We start from the raw sequence: 20,936 nt of genomic DNA, 5'->3' as shown, positions 1-20,936 counted from the left end.
ATTTAAGTGGCCAGTTTAGCATACAAGAATGAGTGTTCTGGTAACAGGTGTGAGCTTCCCGTCTTTGGCAGCTGATACAAGAGAAAAGGTTAGCTAAATTCATTAATGAAATTAAAACTGAACGTAGCTTTTTGTTCTCTGCTGAAATGTAGTGTTTTTCTCTTATATATGACTTTTATATTATATTAGAATGGTTATCCAGAATAGAAATGCAAAGACTTGCAGACACAGAGAGTCCTACTTCCTTACTTAGACTGCATTTTTTTAAAACTTGAAATCAGTGAAATTATCCGGGAATTGCGAGTGAAGGTTTCAGAATCTGGCTTATGTTACAAGATTTTAGAGAGTTCTTTGGTTGAAAGGATGATCATTTTAGCCTGCATGAGTATCTGTAGTTTGTTGTGGGAATCTCATCTCTGTTAGATGGAGGGGCAAAGTTTGGGGAATAAAGCTGTGCTAAAGGCTGCACTCATAAAACAATCTTTCATTAACCTGTTTGGGATATTTATACACAGTCTAAGGATAAAATATGGAATGTAGTTAGTCCTTAAGGATTTAGTTGTCACGTTGTGTCACAGAGTTGCCCTCAGGATGAGCAGGCGAGACTGTAGGCTCCCTCTGTACAGGTAGCACTGCTTCCACTCTTTCTGCTCCTTCCCCATCTTCTTTTCCTGTTTTCCTCGATTTCTTTGTCTGTTCTCAGTCTTTAGCCTTTTCTGCTTTCTCCCCTACTCCAGCTAAAATCTTTTATTTTGTCAATGAAGTATAGACAACATTGCTACTGAAATTTCCCAGCTAGAATGTAAAGATGATACGTCAGTAAAATTACTAGATTGGGCTATATTAGCAGTTTTTACATGAGAAAGAGGACTGGCTTGTGGGCACTGTGGTGGAAACTGTTAGCCCCTGGCAGTGGGCTTCTGCGCCCCTCGAGCTTGTGGCAGTGGTGTGTGCTGCGCTTGGGTGCTGTGCAGGGGGCATGCAGTCCAGGGCTGCTTGCTCTGTGGGTACAGAAACAACTGCTATAGTTTGCATTTTGAGACATTAAATGTATTTCATATAAAATTCAAAAAAAACAAAAAGTTTTGAACTTCCCTGTTTAGGCTTCTTTCTAACAGTAATACTATCCTGAAGTGTAAAGCTTTACATTTCCTGTTTTTTCACTCAAATATTATTGGATGTGTCCAGTTCTGGGCTCCCCAGTACAAGAGAGACATGGCACTACTGGAGAGAGTCCAGCGAAGGGCTACTAAGATGGTTAAAGGACTGGAGCATCTCTTCTATTAGGAAAGACTGAGAGAGCTGGGGCTGTTCAGCCTGGAGAAGAGAAGGCTGAGAGGGGATCTTATCAATGTGTATAAATATCTGTAGGGAGGGTGTAGAGAGGACGGGGCCAGACTCTTTTCAGTGGTGCCCAGCAACAGGACGCGAGGCAACAGGCACAAACCGAAACACAGACAGTCCCATCTGAATATGAGGAAAAACTTCTTCACTGTGAGGGTGACAGAGCACTGGAACAGGTTGCCCCGAGAGGTAGTGGAGTCTCCTTCTCTGGAGATATTCAAAACCCGCCTGGATGCAATCCTGTGCAATGTGCTCTAGGTGACCCTGCTTGAGCAGGGGGGTTGGACTAGATGATCTCCAGAGGTCCCTTCCAACCTCAGCGATTCTGTGATTCTGTGATTCTGGATATGGCAGTAATTACCTCTTTTATCAGGGTACAATATAAAGTTCCTAAAAGTAGACTGGATTGACATTCAGTTTGCACATTCCAGCACAAACAGCTGGGTGAAACTTGCTTTAATTGTGAGTGTTCAAAGGGAAGTGGGAATTCAGACTTAATACTCCTGATTTCTGTGGCTTTAATTAGGAAACTAGTATTGTGTGAGGAAAAAAAATAAACGTGTGTACTACAGATAAGCTTGCAAGTTAAATGCTGCAGTTCTTTTGTATACCTGTAAGACTAACAAGATTAGCTTCTTTTAAAATGTTTTATGACTATCTAATAAGCTTTTGAGAGTCTCATCATATATGTTTGAGACATGAAGTTTCATCATTCATGTTTGAGAAACATCATGTATGATGTTTTGCTGCATGTTTTTACCTGTTAATGATTAGAGTATCTAGAGTATCTCAACAGGCAGTGAGCTCTTGCAGGGTATTTTAATAGTAAATCAGGAACTTCTGAAAACACATGTTCAGTTTACAATATCAACTGATAATATTTTACAAGCGCATTAAAATCTAGAGCCTAAAATCTCTTTTTAGAGATGAATTTCCAAAGGTTTTGGCAGTTAATGTTACAATTCTGTGCTGAATGCTATAAATAGGGTAAGAAGCACAGAAGCATGCAATTGTCTAAAAACATAATTAAATGCATGTACACAAGATTTGCGTCTTTTGAGCTCTGCAGACTGCCTCCTCCTCATTCTTGCTGGCTTGTAGGAGGCCAGGGCAGGAGGGGATTGTCAGTCCAGGCAGTGAGGTATATGTGCATGGGGAGAGTACTGTGTGCCCTACGAAAAGGTGTTAGTTTAGGAATTTAGGACTACATGCTTAGTGAAAGATCAGAGACCTTCTTGGATCTGAAGAAGGAACTGGAACTCTTCCCTTCTTCTTTCTCCAGTAAGTGACCAAGAGTCCTTATTCCCCTTCTGAAAACTCTTCAGTGCACCGGTCTCCTGCTGGCAGCTCTGTAATGGTATTAGACCGGAACCCATTAAACAACTCCCCATAAGCCATTAACCATTCCCCTTACCCCCCACCGTAGCATATACCATAACAAACCTAAGACATTTACCTCAAATGATGAAGACCCTAAAAATCACTAAGTGCAACAGGGGGAGCAGGAGAGACCAAGGGCTTCAGCAGTAGCAGAGAATTTTTTGAGCAAAAATGTTTTTTGTTCATAGCAAAGGTAGTAAGTAACACTTTAGACACAAAAGTCCATGATGTACTGAAGTACTTACTCCACTCGTGTGGGTCTCTAGGCGGTACTTGCTGTTCCAGCAGCGCTCTGGGTGCTGAGTCTGATTAGGAGCAGCTTTGTGTGAGCAAAAGCAAAATAATAATAATAAAAATACAAATAGTAAGGCTGGAATGAATGTATATATTAAATATTTCACTTTGTTTTATCAATTAAACATTTGGTTATAATTTGATTTATGTCAGAAATCAAAAAAGGAAAAAAAAACCTTTAGAAAACAACTATTTGAACTTACTGCTGGGCTGGAGAAACTTAACAAAACAAATACTAATTAAAATTAAACTTTTAATGTAACACTTGGGTATATAAGACTCACAGGCTTTTACTGTCTTCTTATTTCTGGTTATTTGGTTTTCTCCAATATGGCAATATTTTTGCTCTTTTGCTTTTTTCAGTGGCGTAGAAATTCCTGACATAAGAGGCTGCCTCTCTGGCTAGTGTGTATGTATCTGTAATTGTTTCCTGTCCTCAAAATGGGGCCACAGACTCGGGGAGGGGAGAGGGAAATTGAAAAAAAAGTAGAAGCCTCACACTATTAAGTTCTCATTATTGGCGCAAGGAAGAAATAATCGTTCCCTTAAGAATTTGGGTCCAGTTGCCTTACTGTTTTTTTTAATTTACTAGTAAAGGGCTAAAACTTCCCATTTTTCTTGTGAGTGAGAGCTGGGATTCTTGTGTAATTGTGGGATTTCTGGATCTGAGTTGTCAGGAAAGCACCAAATATAGAAAAACTTGAAATAAAACAGTAGTGTTATCAATTCTTGAGACCCTTGATGTTTTCCTTACAGCTCCTAAAAGCAAGATGTGGTAATATCAGAATTTTAGCTCTCAAGTTGTCCCTCTCCCAAAGACATTTTTGCAGTTGCAGACCGAGGTTGAGAAAACATAACCTGAGTACATACAAAATTCTTAACTTCTGAAGGACAAATTTGGAAGACCCTTACGTTATTTTTTAACAAATCTTATTTATTTTGAGGCCTAACTTGTGATTTTTGAACCTTTGCAATTGACAATATGGAAGCTCTTGAGAGCTGGCAGTACTTCGACATACGTCGACATTAGGATATCAACATCCTAAAAGGAAGGCTTTCCTGGAGTTACGATGTTTATAATCTGAGTGAAAGGCATCCAAATCCCACCTAATCACATAGTTACTACTACATTTATATGATTTACAAGATTTACAAGCTACCTCCGTGCATAGCGTCCATATTACAAGTGCCAGGCAGATGAAAGTTGCACGATGGCACCTTTGGTGCTGGATTGCAGGGGGGAGTGTGGGGCAGGGGCCTGAGAGGCTTGGCCTTGACCACGAGGGTTGGCAGGGAGACAGGGTGCCCTGAGCAGCACACCCAGACCTGTGACAGAGTTGGGAGTGGTCTTCAAGTGATTTATAAAAGCAGCTCCCTTCGCCTCCCTGGACTGCAAGTTGTGTGCTGGGCTCTTTCTGGTGCATTCATCTGTCAAGAAAATGGGCACATTGTGGTGCTGTAGCGCAGATCGCGGGGTGACAGGTCTGCGTGGTGGCAGCACTACATGCCACAGTCGAGTTAGCGTGCTGCTGGGCGCAGGCTGCTCACTCTGGCGCCTACCAGGGAAATTCAGCCGGGGTGGAGCGCTGTGCCGGCTTGGTGACATTGCCCAGGAGGCTGGGGCATCTGCCTTCAGTGCTGGTGTGGGGATCCCTGCTTAGCCCTACAAAGGTCCGGGTTAAACCACTGACACTCATATTTCCAAAATGGTGTTTTCTTTCCATGTTCCTTGTTATGCTCTGAGTCTTCATGTTGAATAAATCTGAGCTGCAAAGCCAGTTCCTGGATTTATTGAAGTATATGGCTAAGCTTTCATTTGCTGCAGAAAGAGCAGAGTAAACATTTCATCTGACACAACTAGGTTACTGTTGTTCTCCATCAAACTGTTCTCTGTACCCACAGAATTAGCAGACAAAGAAGAAAAGCACCTTCAAACCAAATGCTTTAGTAGATGGTGAAAATTGTAATTATTTTAACTTTGTTCTTCTCTTTGCCCGTTCTTTATAAGCAGTTCTTAATCTTGGACTGTGAGCACCCTTCAGCAGGGATTTCATATGTATGTATGTACAGTACCTAACACCAGGAGGTCCTGGTGCTACTTGAAACTACTGGGCATTGCTGTAATATACAGAGTAAATAAAAATAGCGATCAAAACATCAGTAATAAAAGAAAAAAATCTGTTAACTTCAATAAAATACTTTCATGATTGCTCAGTTATATTTTATTGGGCTTTCAGGACTTATATATCCTTGAAGTCTTCATGAATACTTGAGACTAAATAACAACATTTTGGTGAACACTGAAATATTTGACGTTTTCAAGAGGTCAGGATCTATTTTATAATCCTTGGGGATTTCAGATAATTTCCTTTAAATTGTTTGCACTTGAGGGAGTTATGATCCTGTTTACTTCTAACAAAAGAGAGCAGGGAAATGGTTTTGGTCTGGAGAGGTAAATCCAAAATCATTAAGAAGCACATTTGTTAGGCTGACAGAGTGCACAACAGGAAAAATGAAGCGCAGAAAAATGATGAGTCCCTTCATGTCCACGTCGTGCACTCTGTCTTCATCAGATACTTGTGTCTGGCTGCACTGGGAGACTTTTCATAACTATGCGTAAGACATCATATAGGCAGCTTCTGTAAAAACCTAGCCATATAAGGATTGATCTGTCTGTCCCTTGGCACTCTGAACTCCGAACTAGCTAAGAATATTCTTAATTTGAAACAACAGCTACAAAAAATTACTATGCTGGGAGTTTCTGCCTACGCCAAGCTTTCACAGAACTGTCTGGTGAACTCTACAGGAAACAAAGTTCCCATTGAAGTTATTGGCAGTCTTTAACTGAGAAATAAGCGCAGGGCTGTGATATGAATGAAGTAAATGTAAGCATTGGAGACCAGATGTTGTTTCTGTGCTTTTAATTAAGATTTCATTCTAGTCATACTTGTACTGTGCTATAGTCTGTCCACACACACATGCAGAGCAGAACACAAGTTTCCCAAACTCGAGGACGATCCCACGCCATCCATCTTCGTTTTCAAAGCACGGTGGCTTCCAGGTGGCTTAGTGGCAGACCGCAAGGAGCCTGTGCCATCGGGTGGCCAGTGGCCAAAGGGCAAATACTTCGCCAGCAGCCCATATACTGACGGGGAATTTCTGGCTCGTGTGTCTCTGCCAGCCTCAGCTATGCAGGGAGGAGAAGCTCTGAAACCCCTGACTAGCTCCCGCTTGGCATCTCCATGGGCAGGTTGCGGTGGCTCAGCTCTCTGTAGCTGCATTGAGCTGCGGGAGCTGGTGGAAGGGCTCTGACCGCCGCTCCCCCGCTCGGCAGACACTCAACGTCTCGCCTTGCTGGGGGAGCCGTGCTGAGCGGTGGGCCACGCGCTGACAGCAAGCCCCACGGCCCAGGGCTTGTGGGCTGGGACAGCGGCGTCCAACCTCGCCACAACCACTGCTGCCCTCCGGTTTCCTCTCTGAGGCCCTTCTTTTTGCCGCTAGATGGTGCCCGCCTATTTAGGGAGCAGCAAAACCAGCGTGAACCATAAATCAGCCGTCGGCACATGCTGGAGGCCCCCGCTCTCGGGGCACCCAGGCTTCTTAATTGCAGAATACATCTTTGTTCTTGGCCTGACCTGCGGAGTGACATCACTGCAGCGCTTCCTGTTGCGCCGTAGCTGCCTGCCTCGCAGGCCCTGACACAAGCCAGATGGCCGCGGCCTGGCGGCGCGCGGGCCGCCTGGCACTGCGCTCCGCGAGACAGAATAGGAAGACGTTTTATGGTCAGCTGCGGGAGCACAGTAAGGCTGCAGCTTTGCTAGGTAATTGCATTTGCACTGCACACTTTATTCCTCACGGTGAAGGTCACTAGGAAAAAAATTACATTTTTATTTGTGGGGCTTGTTACGTATAGATCTTTAATCTTTTATTAGTCAGTAGTCTGCTCTGGAGTTTTGTTTTTTTTTTAACCGGTTCTGCAGTCACTCGTGAAAATGACATGTTTATTTATGTTTAATGGTTCGCTCAGGCTGTTCCTTGTGTAGTGCTTTTTTGTCTCCATTTAGTAACACAAAATTGTTTTGGTTTTGTAGTGAGTTTAGTTTGGAGAAGTCAGAGTTCAGGCATGCTAATACAAGCAGTTTTCTATCAGATATACTCCAGAGTAATTTGGTAATATATATTACTCTGTATTATGTGTTTGTTCTTTAGGGGGTTGGAAGAGACCATGATCAACTTCTGTCTGACTCAGGAAATGTCCAAGACAAAACCATTCCTTAGTACTTTTCTGGACATTTGCATCCTGCAGCTCTGTTGCTTTGATATTCAAAAAAAGAAAGAAGGTGCCTTGTAGGAGCTGGGGAGTGGTGCAGTATGGCTCATTAGCCACCTGGCGCCTAATCCTGCTTCCACTGGAGTCAATGAGAGCTTCGTTACTGACTTCGGTGGAGGTTGGCTCGAGTCCCTCATGTCACATAATCTTCTGAAGCAGGCTGCAGCTATGAATGACTGTGCTATAAGGCAGCTGCGTTTCCTCTTTCCCATCACAGAGTAAATGAAACAATTAGTATTCATGCATGAAATCCTTCTAAAATAAAATCTTGCCACTGCTATCTCTCTGTTTGCTATATTTAAACTGGCCGGAAGATTGTTTAAATATATCTCATGGACAGTTTACAATGCGAATTATTTCCTGTCTTTTTAAAAAAGTCATGGTTTTAAGGTATCTGGCAAGTTTATTGCAATCAAATGTCATGTTCTTTAAACAAGTCATCAAAAGAACAATTTTTAGCAATGACTGGTTTCCAGCATTCACCATTCAGAAATGTTGTGGAGTTTGATTTTGTTTAAAAAAAAAAAAAAGAAAAGCCTGCACATTTGATCTGTCCTGCATCACTAGATGTTAAAAGAGAGATTCCTGCTATCTAACTTAGGTGCTGTGGCTTACCCTTTAGTACCCCCTCACTTTCCACTAAGTAGGTTGCTACCTTGAGTTGCTCAAAGTTAGGTAGCTAAAGCAGATGATGTGAATGGTCCCTATAAACATGCCCTCTCCCTCCCACCTGGTAGCACAGAAAGCTGCATCACTGAATATTATGTACTCTGTATCAAAACTTGAAGGGGGGATGAGAAATAGGTTAAACCCATTGAGAAAGGTGCATTCAGAATTGTACTCCCATGTGGCGGTCTTAGATAAAATTGTGAGCGTTTGTTTTTCTGTGAATGTATTTTAACATTTTTGATGTTTTAATTTGTTCTCATCTTTTTTTTTTTTTTCTTTTTCTTCCCTACTCAGCTCTTGCCCCTGTTCTTTGCCTCTGGTTTTGTTGGTGAGGATATCACAGTGATGTCTGCATTCAACCTGCTGCATTTGGTGACAAAGAGCCAGCCAGTGGCCCTGCGAGCCTGTGGGCTTCCCTCAGGTTGAATGGGTGCTGCTTGTTGTGTCATGCGTAATGAAGGCCCTTTTAGGAACGGGTGTCTCTGCTGCAGGAAACAGCGTGCTTTGGGCTGCTCTGGTTTGTTTAAATTCTCCCTTGAACCAGAAGTTTGTTTGCTTTTTTATAAGTCACTGGCTTGGTTTAGAGTTTTCATATCCTAGATTTTAAGATGCTTGGAAATGCTATCCAGCTTCCTTGTCCAACATATTCTCTCTTAAATTTTATAGTGTTTTCCTCGTTCTTGGCAAAAATAGTGCAATTAAACTGCAAATCGGTTGTGTTCAATGTCATTTATCATTAAAAAAGATACTTAACAGAATTTAGCATATAGATTACTGTTAAATCATATGACTTAAAAATAATTTCCGAAATCTGTGCAAGTGTACTGTCCTTACACTAATGTGTCCCTTTTTACAATTTTATTATAAATTAAGTATGTTTCACTGAAAGGTATGTACAAAAAGTGTGCAGAACTTAAAACATAATTCTTTCTTTCCTCCAACAGCGTATTATTTAGACATTTCTCTAAATAAGTAAATGAATATGAAAACAAGCAACATAATGCTCAGACACAGCTGCACTTCCCAGGTAATGTCCTAGGTCTGAAGTTAGATCTGTGAGGACTGCCATAAGACCCCATCTCTATGAACTGGTTATATGATTAAAACCTTAAACCTAAGTATTTTGTGTTTCACTTAAACAGCAACAGCATGTGCAGTGTCTGCATAATAATGTCAGTGTACATAGTTATGTGAGTGAAAATAAAAGCTTCAGTGAGTTAATTAGAAAGTTACTAGGAATTTTTTTGACACCTAAATAAAAAAGATACAATCTTGGCTGATCAATATTTGAAACATGGAATAAGAATCAGCTTGAGTGTTTGTAATTAATACACTCACAACTGTTTCCTAAGAGTGCAAAATGTTATAAGCACTTTTCTTCCAGAGATGTATTTAACAAGCATATGGAGGTGATGTTCTAAAGATTCTTTCAGTGATAAGACATCAGTTTTCAAGCTGATGGATTTTCTGAAGCTGATTACACTTTATTTGAACTAAATCTGAGTCCAATTTTTGCAGCATTTGTGTTCTCCTTCCCCCCACATGTGCACAAAACTCCCATTAACCTAGATAGGAGCTGCAAACATATTGAGGAAGAGAGAGAATAGCCCACATTGTGTCAGCCTGACCTTTGTTTCCTTTTGTATGTGCTGCTGAGCCAGATTTAAAATCCTAAAAATATAGGATAAGCAAATTTCCTTAGCCCTCATTATGCACTTTTTGATATGCGCTCACACTGCTGGTGCATGCCTTAAAATGGGGCTTTCACAGTGTTTTGTCCATTTTGTTCTTACCCCAAAAAGGAGATCTCAAAGTTGGCCAGCTAGAAACGCAGTCTGCAGGAGGTTTTTCTTTTGCGTACCTGTTTGCAAAGCATTATGTTAGCATTTTTGTCAACTTGCTTTTCTGGCAAAATCCAGTGGTCACATTTTGTAGTAAAAAGCTAATAACACTACTGTTTATTCCTGCCTGTTTGATCCATAACTGTGCAAACATTAACAGATTGAGTTCCACTGACTGGCTACTTTATATATATAAATTATAAACCAAAATTCATCTGCTAACAGTGGAATAATATACAATCACATATTTCACATATTTTAAGAGGAATCTAAATTCCCCAGATGCTTATAAATTAATGTAGGCTAGCTTTGCCTTTGGTTTGTTTTTCTGTGTGTGGTGTATTGAGGGGGTTACAAGTAAATGGTAAAGCATGTATCAAATTAAACATGGGAATGAGATCTAGAGACAACATCTGTTTGAATGCCACAATCCACTGTGACTTTAACTTTTGAATATATGGAAAATGCCCCAAGTTCTCATGACTTTTTTTATAACATAACACATTGTATTAATGCTTTTCCCACCATCCAGTTCTGTGCAAATTGTGACTAGGCAACCGTACCACGTCGTGCTGTGTACAAACCAAGTCTCAAATGGTACAGAATTTGGTCGTCTTCTGGTTGGATAGCAAATTTTCTAGGAAAGGAGACTTTCTAACAGTCTGGACACCCTGTCAATTTAGTGTAAGGGAGAAAAGTGCTGGCAGAGATCTCATCCTTGAGCTTAGATATAAAGCCAAAGGCTCTGGCCAGTGTTGTATGTTTTAAAATATTTTCTAGCTGTAAATTGAGCTTCTTTACACAGTTTTAAATTCCAGGCATTTAAATATTTTCAGGACAAGGACTTAAATGGAAGTATCATTTCAATTTTTACATTTGGAATGGTACCTAGAATTATGTTGTTTCATTTCTTCCTGTAAGATTTGCTTATGCTGTAACAAATTTATTTGATATTATATTTATTTTAATATATAAAGTCGTATTTGTAGATCAGAAGCAAATGAAAATATTATTTCAAGAAGATGAATGAAATAATGTCCTTCTTAGAATGCTAAGAAATATCTTAGGATAGGGGTAACCTTCTGTCTCTTCTCTGGATCACTGTACTTAATAAGTATGTGTGAGTTAGGCTAGAAAATCTATTCATAAATCGAATTAACTGTTGTGATAAGGAAGTGTTTTTACTTACTCTTTTTCTATTTGTATATTAATACCTGAAGTGTGGATCTATTTTTCCAAATTGTTTTTTTAAAATATTCCTTTTCTGAAGTTAGGACTAAATATTTCAATATGTGCAAATCTAGTGCACGGTTTGACCTAAACCCATGCTTTTATGTATGATACTATAAAGACAGACTAGTACCATACATTTCCAGTAGATGGCACTAATCATATATTGTTTTGCATGCCTAGAGCTATATGAAAAGCTTCCCCTTTAGGAGTTATTCGTACATAAGTACTCCCTGAGACCTTATGAACATTTTAAGTTATTTAAAAAAAAAGCAGGAGCATTGGGAAAAATCACATAAGTCTGTTTTGCTCATACGCAAACTATATTCATATTGGTTCAAGATTTCTTCATTTCTAGCAATGATTGCAGCTCTGTTGTGTTTTTCGTGTGATTTAGAAGTGTCACTCCTTGAGCCTGCTCTGTGTTAGAGTTGAATGCTCTGAATTTCTTTGGAAACATAGGATGCACCTACCAGGATTTAGCTCATAGGAATTAAATTAAAAAAAAAAAAAGCCCAGAACCTTTTAATTTAAAAACTACTTCAGCTGCTCTGTACTTTAGTACATACCAGCAAGTAACTGATACAAATAATGATTATGCAGATTCCCTGTACATATGTTTTCTGTAGCAGACCACCAAGATATAAAGTAAAAGAATATCTTATTTTGCTTTGCTGTGTCTTTTAATTATTATGGGCTCTCATTTCTTAAAAAAAAAATCCTTTATTTATTTAACACTTTGAATGTTGTGCTCCTAACATCACATTTTTTGCATGAGATAATTTGGCTTTTCCTCTTTTGTAGATCAAGGAAAATTATGGTAGTTGTAAAATTAAGTAAAAGTAACGATGAAGAAAGTACAGGGGCAGACTTAGGTTGTATTTTTTCCAGGAGGTGTGTGAAATAATAAAGTCATAGGTAATATTAAATTGTTGTGAAGTGTTTAATTACTAGAATAACTATCAGTAAGAAACCATACTTTTCTAGGATTAGATTAAGCTACAATACATCTGTATGAAGATGGTGCTGGGCATATGGTGTAAGTCTGTATTAAATAAATATCTATAGCCTATAGTTTCTATAGCCTATAGTTTCTCATAGCCTATTTTATTAAATATTTTATTAATTTTTATTATTAAATAATTTGTTAAATTTTATTATTTTATTATTTTATTAAAAATTGTATTAAATCTTTGTTAATTCCAAGTTACAGTGTAATGTCTTTCCATAAAATCAAAATGAATAGTTAGTGAACAGAAAATTACTGGGTCTGAAAATCGGATTTTTAGTGGTAATCTGTTAACATAAAGGATTATTTTTAGGAGCAGATCTTGCAAACACTTACATACATGAGTTATTCATATTCATTAGTCCCTCTGAACTCTCAGACTGCTCGTAGCAGTGAAATTATCTGTGTGCATAGTGCTTGCCAGATCTGTCTTTAACAATGAAAAGTCTAGAAAAAAATTTAGTGTAGTATGTTCAAAATACTGTATTTACTTGTACTTATTATACTTTGTGTAACTAAGTATGTCTAAATGTTTTTATATTGTATGTTTGTGTGTTCAGAACTATAATTTCCATAATATATGTTGTAACTTTCCCATAGCTTTAAATAACATGTATCACCAAAGATGTAATACTATGGATATCTCTTCACATGGTTTGAAAGAATATAAAAGTGAGACTGATATGTTTTACAGCAAGACCCACTAGTACAGCTATGGTTAAGTGCCTGTCAATGTTTTCATTATAAATCCCTATTTTCTGGGGTTTATAACTTGAACATAAAAATTTGCTATGGGTTTAAATTTGTTATACAACGTCTAAGCTGGATGTACTTTTTCTTCAGAACTGATTGGGGAAGGCAAAAATCAAAACTTATTTCTAAGAAGCTAAATAAAAAGCAAATATCAGTTTGCAACAAAAATAGAATTTTTACTTAAAATACATGTTACCTACTTCACTACCTCCCAGAAATCATGACAGTTATTTGGTACATGCTTGAACAGAGTGTTGAAGATGAGCACAATGTGAGCACAACAGGAAATAGTATGTTAAATTGTTCATGTGTCATTAATATATAAATGTCTGTTTATATCTCTGTGTTGCCTCTTAGGGCTATGATAGTGGAATGCTGCTGTAATCTCACATGTTATCATATTTGTGGAATGTCTTGAAAAAAGCACCTTTCTAAAGATATCTTAATAGGAGTATATTCAATGTTATGTTTGCTTAAAAAAAAACAAACTCTATTTACAAATGTTGGTTTTGTACACTAATATTTGATCTAGAAGATCTTACTTAATACACTTTAGGAAGGAGTGAAATGTATTTGCAGAGTATCCCTTTGGGAGTAATACACTTATTGTGCCTGATGCTTGCAAAAATTGGGATGGTATAAAAAACCAGAAATCCTTTGTTAACGTACCCTTTCTGTCCCCTTTAGAAGAGTGGAGAGGTAGTCAGTTCTGCTCAGTGCTTTCCTTTGCCGTCTCTTTCCTCTTCCCTTTCTGCCTTCTTTTTAACATCCACCCTAGTGGCGTTTTGCCCTCTTCCTCGTTCACTTACTTAACAAAGGCTCTGGGAAGAGCCTCGTCTGCGTCGAAGCTTCTCTGTGATTCTGTAGTATGGAGTAGCGCAGGATGGTAAGATGTTTCTTGTGCTCCCAGCATTATGCACAGCCCCAGTTCCTTAATGTATTCCCTGAAGGATCTCTTAAGGTCATTTGCCTTCCCTTCCTACTCCCATAAAGGACCCACCACAAACCATTTTTTCCTTTCTTGCAAGAATGTTTTAATTCTGGGAGCTCATAAATTTCCTGTGTTCCATTCCTGTGCCCCATGCAACTCAGGCTTCCTGCTTTTTCTGCTGAAGTTGGGTATGTAAAAGATGAGGTTTCAGCCTTAACTGTGTTTCTGTGTTTTAAAGGCTCCCATGAAAAGCTACTGTTTTAGTTATTAGACTGCATGTAACAGGAGGTCTGAGAAGTCCTTTAAGGACTGCCTTCACTTTTTCCCCTTCAATTAAAAGCAACAACCAGCTTTGTCATTTTTCTGCAGAGTACATAACCAGGGTTACAGAGAAGAATGAGATGTAAAGGAGAGATGACAGCCCACAAAAAGGAAGGAGATTTTATGCATTGCTAAGCTGAAGGAGGGCAAGCAAGAAGAGGTGCAAGTTTGGACCACGGCTATGTGACCCCTTCAAGTCAGTAGGAATATCTTTGGAGTTGATGGAGGAGGTGATCCAATGGGTCTCTAAGGGGATATGTGTGCTTAGAATTTGATGGTACCTTGAATGCACCTGGAGAGTACAGACTGGGGGTCAGGCACCAGGGATGTGAAAGTTATCATAACTGAGTTGTTAGGTTAACCACAGCACAGATCACAGTTTGGGGGGAAACCAGGAGTGGGAGAGAAATTGTGTCCCAGAGGTTTCTAAGAAGCAGAAAATATTTGTTCTTAATTGCCAGGTAAACATGTGCCTCATCCTGTGATTTCTTTCAAATGAAATTCTGTTTGGACACGGCCCGTGGCTGGGGTAAGAAGGTACCCTCCAGCCGGAAGAGAGGTTCTTGTGGGCCCTGGGGCTGCTCTGGACAGCAAGGCCGCTTGCCCGCTGCACCTGCTGGCAGCTCCTGTGCAGTGCTGGCAGCTTTGTGCACTGCAGGGAAGGCAGTGCACAGTGGTGCTTTACTCCCTCTTCCAGGTCTAGGAGTCCCACAGAGGACAGAGCAGGGGAAGGGCTCAACCAAGTCCTCCTAAGGCTATAAAAAGCCTTGACCATGCCTTCCTGATCCGTAAAGCCTGGCTGAATTTTATAGATGGGGCAGTCTAGGAGGCCCGCTAGGGAAAGAAGTTGGCAGTTACCAACCATTTGGGCTGTTTTTCTACCTTTAGTCCTGATGCAGGTTGGGAAGGGAGGGAGCTGCAATGTTCTCCATGGTGGCTGTAGCAGGATAGCAGCTGGAGCACAGCATGTTCCTACTGCTCCTGTCCTCATGCCTGGTACATCCCTCAGTGCTTGGAGATGGAGGAGGAAGGCTACCGAGTAGGCTGTGCCTGCTTGTGTCTTTGCTAAACGGGTTCCTGCACAGTTGGAGTCAGGCTGAGTGTTGCATATGGGGTTAGATCTGGGCTGTTGCAATGCACTGGAGGAGAGCAGATACTCTCCCTCCTCCTTCCCTCTCCTTTTCTCCACCCCCAACCCAAGTACAGATTGTGGCACCTTGATTCTTTGAAATGCAGTGTTCATTTCACAGGCCACACATCACTATTGTAGAGGAAGCAGCAGGAGGATTTAGCAACAGCCTGAATGCTACAATAAGCTACACACCACTGTGGTAACCACTGACTTTTTAATTGTTTCCGCTGTAGCGTTAAACCTTTATTAAAGCTGTGTGAATAAACTTATTTTGATGGCTCACTGAAATATTTTAAATGCAAAAGGTAGCATAAGTCACTTTTATTAAATTCAGCTTAATTCTGCCATTAATAAAATGCCTTTCCATATGTTGTGCACCCTTTTATTGATTCTGACAGAAATCTACTGACCAGATACAGTGCTCAGTGTTTCTGCCTTTCTTGTTTTTAATTTAAACAAATGTAGTGCCTGTGAAAGGTGCTATGATCATATCAGCAAAATAAAAGTCTCTTTATCTGTTAGGGAAGAGAGGAAGAGAAATCCATCACTATAAATGTTCCCTCCGCCACTGCTGCACTGATAGATCTTGATCTTGTCTTGCCTGGTTTGCATCTAAGAGCAAGGCGAATAGGTCAGCTGCCCTGTGCACTCTCTCTTTGGCCATCCCAGCAGAAAGGCTAACAATAGTGGCAGTTTATAACATAATGAGCTTTTGCTCCACTTTATTGAAGGTGCTTCTATTCACCGACCTCTGTTGAGTAGCTGCACGCTGCCAGCACTACAGTAATGATGAAGATGATAGGTAGAAAAGCCCCTGTGGAAACTGTTCGCCTCCACCAGTCAGTGCAGGGTGGTGTTGGAGTGCTCAGTGGTTATAATTTTGAAAGGATGTGAGAGCAAGATTTTGGCTGGTAATGACATTTATTTCGTTAATGTGAGATAAGGAAGTGAAGTAGACAACCCTGGAGAGGATAAACGAAGCCGCTTTTCTTTCCCCCTTTCCCACTATGCAAAACACTTAAATCTTTTGTTGAATGTTTTCTACACTGGTTTGGGAGGGAAGGCAGCTTCAGATTTCTTTTCCAGGGAATGTCTCTTTAGCTTGTGTATTGCATGTAACCTGCAGCAAAAACACTTGCAGTTCTGAGGGAACAGCAAGTCAGCTTCCATTCCCATAGATTCTGCCTTACTGGGATAACAGTGATTCCAGTACCACTTTGTTTGAAAAGAAAACAAGTGCACAAAAGAGATTCATTAGTTGGGTGGGGGGTTTTTGGGGGGGGGGGTAGTGCTTGAGAAATTTGTTTTCTTATGTGGGAGATCTCTGATGGTGACTCAAAATATATACATTTATATAAAATATGAACCATACTGATGACCAGGAAAAAAAAAAAAGTGAGAGCTCTGTTATTTGATTGCATGGGAAGCTTGTGAATTTGCAAAGAGCTGGCTTGCCTTTCCCTTGTGGCCGTATGACCCTCCTGGGTGTTAAGTAAATCATTTTTTTAAAGACAGTTAATTTTTTGTTGTTGTTCTTTTAAGATAGGACATGACATTTGACCCAAAATTGTAACTGTTGTCCTGGTACCCGGCTTTTGGATTTTCAACGCACAGTATAGTGGAAATGGTCTTCGCCCCATTACTCCTAATGCTTGCATGAAACTGCAAATGGTATTTCAACAGCGGGTGGGAGGTAGCTACCTACAGCTAGAAACCAAAGGAGCCATCCCACAGAGAAGAAACACAGATCTGTTTTTCAGTGTGTAAAACATTTACAGGTTTTTTTTAATGCCAAAGTTTGGATTTTACTTAAACTTGACCTCCTGACTTTTCAGACTTCTTTTGCAGTATCCATCCTAGTCAGCAGCATGCTTAGGTAATTTAAAATGGCTTGTGATAGAATTATAAAAAGATCTATTGTATCAAATACAGGTTTTGAAAAGTAATATTTTCAAGCTTACAAGCCAATAGAACTGTTTCCATCGATTTGCATTTTCAAGAGTTTTTTTTTTTTTTTTTTTTTTAACTAGACCAGCAGTTTCTGGCTTGGTTGCAGGAACAGAACCCTGCAGCGCTCTCCCAAGGCTGTGGACCAAAGGCTGCGGAGGGCACACTAAACAGAAGGGAAATGGACTTGTCCATTTTCCTTTGCCTAAGTGGAGAGAGAGGCAAAAGTGTAAACAAGAGATGTAAACTGTGGAAACTAAATTTGAAATAATGAAAATGAGAGATTCCAGTTTTAATAAAGCTGAGAACTAGTGATAACATATGTAAGGATTTTTTTTTAAAGAAATGTATGCACATGTTTTTTACCCTTGCAGGATTCTTTTTAGCATCAGTTTGAGATAATTTACCATTGGGGAGTAAGGTACATGAAGGGACAGACTTTGGGAAGCAGAAAGACATATACTTAGAGCCAGATCCTGTAATCTGATTTACATTCATAGACCCTTATGCAGTTAGTTATTGGAGCTCTGCATATTCTCCAGGGTCTGCCCACACAGGTCACACTGCAGGATTGGGGCTGTGGTGGTATATGAAAAATAAAATGAGCTGGAAGGCCCCTAGAAAAATGCTTGGGTATATTAAAAGATGTAGTACTGAAAACTGGAAGCCCGATTTATTATATGGCTGGGCTCTGCTGTAACATTTGGTCTTGCTGTATTTAATTCAGGAAGTCTTAATGGTATGTGCTCAGCGCATGACTGTAATGTCAATTAATGCTAGTGGAACACAGGCATATGTAGAAAGAGGAAAATGTAGGCTGTGTTCTCCATGAAGTTGAATGTTGAGTTAATTTCAAAGTAGTGATAGGAAGCAACAAAACATAAAATCATTAGAACAGTTCAAAAGACTATTTAAAGAAGGAAAGCCATCAGGCAAAATGCCAAGATAATTCAAGGCATGTCAGACACTAATCGACACCCTCAGGCACACTGGAGCAGGCGAAGGGCTGAGTGATGAGGGGTAATGGTCTGCTAACTTGTGTCAGTGTGTCTGGATGTATCTTGTTGCTAGTTCTCTTGTGATTGGTTATATTGAAGGAAATGGCACGCACTGGTGTTCACCTGCATTATGAACCACAGGTTCGAAAAGGTCAATTGAAATATGAATTTATATGTGAGGTGAGATGCTTAATGTCTTAATTATCAGGTCAACACCCAGTAAATACTTTCTGTTCACTTCATTTTTATAGAGAGGGACTCTAGACTCTAGAGTGGAACTCTAAAATGTGGGTAGTCTTCGGGTTAACAGCAAATTGCAGTGTGCTCTGCATTGCTTTCAGAAGGGCCATTCCTGAAGCACAAGGAAGGGTCCAAAACTGTTTCTGTTTGCTTGTTTCACTCTCCTGAGCTTTTTAATGTTTATGCATTAAGATTTGTAAGCCTGGCATTTGCATTGAGAAGCCTTCCATCTCGTTCCAAGATCTAACAGCTTTTAGCGCTGCTGTAACTTTTGGCAAAATACTGAAAATAGCTGGCCTAAAATGGAAATGTTAGTGCCTGTCTTTGGAACACAATTGCATGCATGGTACTTTTCTAATGAGCAGCAATAAGAATGAATGCACTGAGGTGCACTGATTAGAAAGCTTAATTTGGACTCAGATCTTGCAGTGGAATCCATGTGTGCAGTATAGTAAAAGATGTCTGTAGGAGGCTGGGGTGAATTGCAGAGCAGAAGAAAACAAATAGTAAATGCAATTTTGTCTGCTCTTGTAGGCCTATGTTCACTTCTCCTAACAGTAGGATCTAACTGGGGTGTCTGATTTAGAAATGAAATTGTCCCAGGCTCTTCTTAAAGTCACTGTTGAGACTTGAGTCATGTCCAAAGAACAAGTTAGATTCAATGTCAATTCAGTGTCCAAATATAGGTCTAATGAAACCGGACTCTACTGTCCTCACAGTGTTTTTAATTTATTCTCACCTCTTTTGTAATCACACTGGTGTCATACTATTTGTAAAACCCATCACTCTTTTTTTCTCTTCTGCCTTGAATGTATAATTTGCAAATGAACTGTGAGCCTTATTTTATCCCTGAGTTGCCCAAAAAATTTTTGCAAAGTTTCACTGCCCTGCTTACAGCCTGTAGTGGATTTCTTGTTTGGGGAACCAGAATGAGGAAGGTGGTGAGATTGCACCTTTATTCTCTTTTTTAATAATGAGTTTCATAACAGCTGCATTACTAGTTGCTGTTTCTCTCATAGGTGTGCATATATGTGTGTAGCTTTATGTTGTCCCCTCACAAGAAGCAAATCACTGAAGAGTGCTGTTCTTGAATGCTGAGGGCTGCACAGAGATTTCCTACATGATTTGTACTGCAACTATGGCTTTTTGCTGGTGCTCCACTAAATTGCAAACCTAAAAAGTCCCCCGTCAGGGTAGGTTGCAGTTTACCCACATGCAGATTAGCAAGATTCCCCTATAGATGTAAATACTTGCCTGTCTTGTGAAACATGCAATTAACTATTAAAGACAATGGGGAGAAATCTTTTATAACATGCTTCCTACTTCTGATCTGTGTCATGGATCAAGCAGCATACAGAAATTTCCTTGTGTGTAATAGTGAGTATATTGACTGGAGAATGCTACATTTCTAAAACAGGCAAGAAAGTATTCTAGGAGAGTGAAAAGGGAATACTGACTGTTCTTTAAAACATTCAGTATTTTCCATGATTATTTTGAAAGTGAAGTTATGCCTAGTTTGCTTTTTTGAACATTTAAAGAGCAAATTGAACTTCTGAAAAAATAGTTGGAGGTTTTAAAAGTGAGGAAATGTTGGTTTGTAAGATTCATTACTGCTGTCTAGACCAATTTTTAATATTGAAATTTTAGATGAAGGACCAGCTCTCAAAAAGTTTCTTTCTGAGTTGCATAATACAACATAACAATAGTTATTTATATAATGCGTATGCTTTTTTTCACTGTTAGCTATACTTTGAAAGACTTATTAGTCCAAAGCCCAGCACGTTCTGAGAATAAAAACCTCCAAAGTTTGACATCTTTAAATAAGCAACCAAATGTTATAAAGAACAAACCTCACTTACAGTTAGGAAACAATATTTACATTTAAGGTTGAAAAGCCAGGATGTAGGAAAATTTTGCTAATTTGGAAGGTGACCTTTAAGTGCACCAAAACCAAATAATTTGTAAGCTATGGCACAGGGCACATTCCTGCAAAATTTGTGTGAATACTGCTTTAGTGGTTCTTGAAAGACAAACAAAGAGACCTGGAATGAAATCTTTATCCCTCTCCCAAATAAGATTGAAACTAACAAAGGCATACAGCAGCGCTCTTTCAAAGCTTGCCATTAAAATGAAGGCTCTGCAGCACAGCTAATGAGATGGCTCAGAGTGGAAAACAATCTGTTTTTAAGAATGTTTAGATCAAAAGTAATTTTTAATCTATGAAATAAAGTCGCTTTTCAATACCTTTCTTTCACTAGTAAAGCTTTTTATGTTTGCACTATTTACTTCAATCAGATGTTTTCAATTTTACTTTTTTCTTCCTGAAAATACTTCCTAGGGTTAGTCGGTAGTGACCAACAGCATTATTCTTTTTCTCTCTCCCCTATTCACCCACCCTCACACAGAAAAAAAAATTGAGAAGAGGGGGAGGAAGAAAGAAACATCTTTTCTTAAATGATTTGCAAGCATCTGTGCTTTAAGCTACTTTTTATGAACACTCCTTAGTAATGACTCAAG

At 39.5% G+C, this 20,936-nt stretch overlaps 1 protein-coding gene across 1 annotated transcript in view; it reads left to right on the top strand.

Annotated features, from left to right (window-relative positions):
* MSRB3 (methionine sulfoxide reductase B3) overlaps positions 1-20,936 on the top strand; it is a 95,248-nt gene that overhangs the window by 15,493 nt on the left and 58,819 nt on the right. Inside the window, 1 exon segment of the mRNA XM_067313933.1 lies at positions 8,312-8,438. Within this exon segment, the coding sequence (XP_067170034.1) occupies positions 8,312-8,438 (127 nt within the window).

Source organism: Apteryx mantelli, chromosome 1 (assembly GCF_036417845.1).
Source record: "Apteryx mantelli isolate bAptMan1 chromosome 1, bAptMan1.hap1, whole genome shotgun sequence".
In the NCBI taxonomy this organism is placed as follows: domain Eukaryota; kingdom Metazoa; phylum Chordata; class Aves; order Apterygiformes; family Apterygidae; genus Apteryx; species Apteryx mantelli.
The sequence above is the reverse complement of the archived record's forward strand: the minus strand, read 5'-3'. Positions and strand labels throughout refer to the sequence as shown.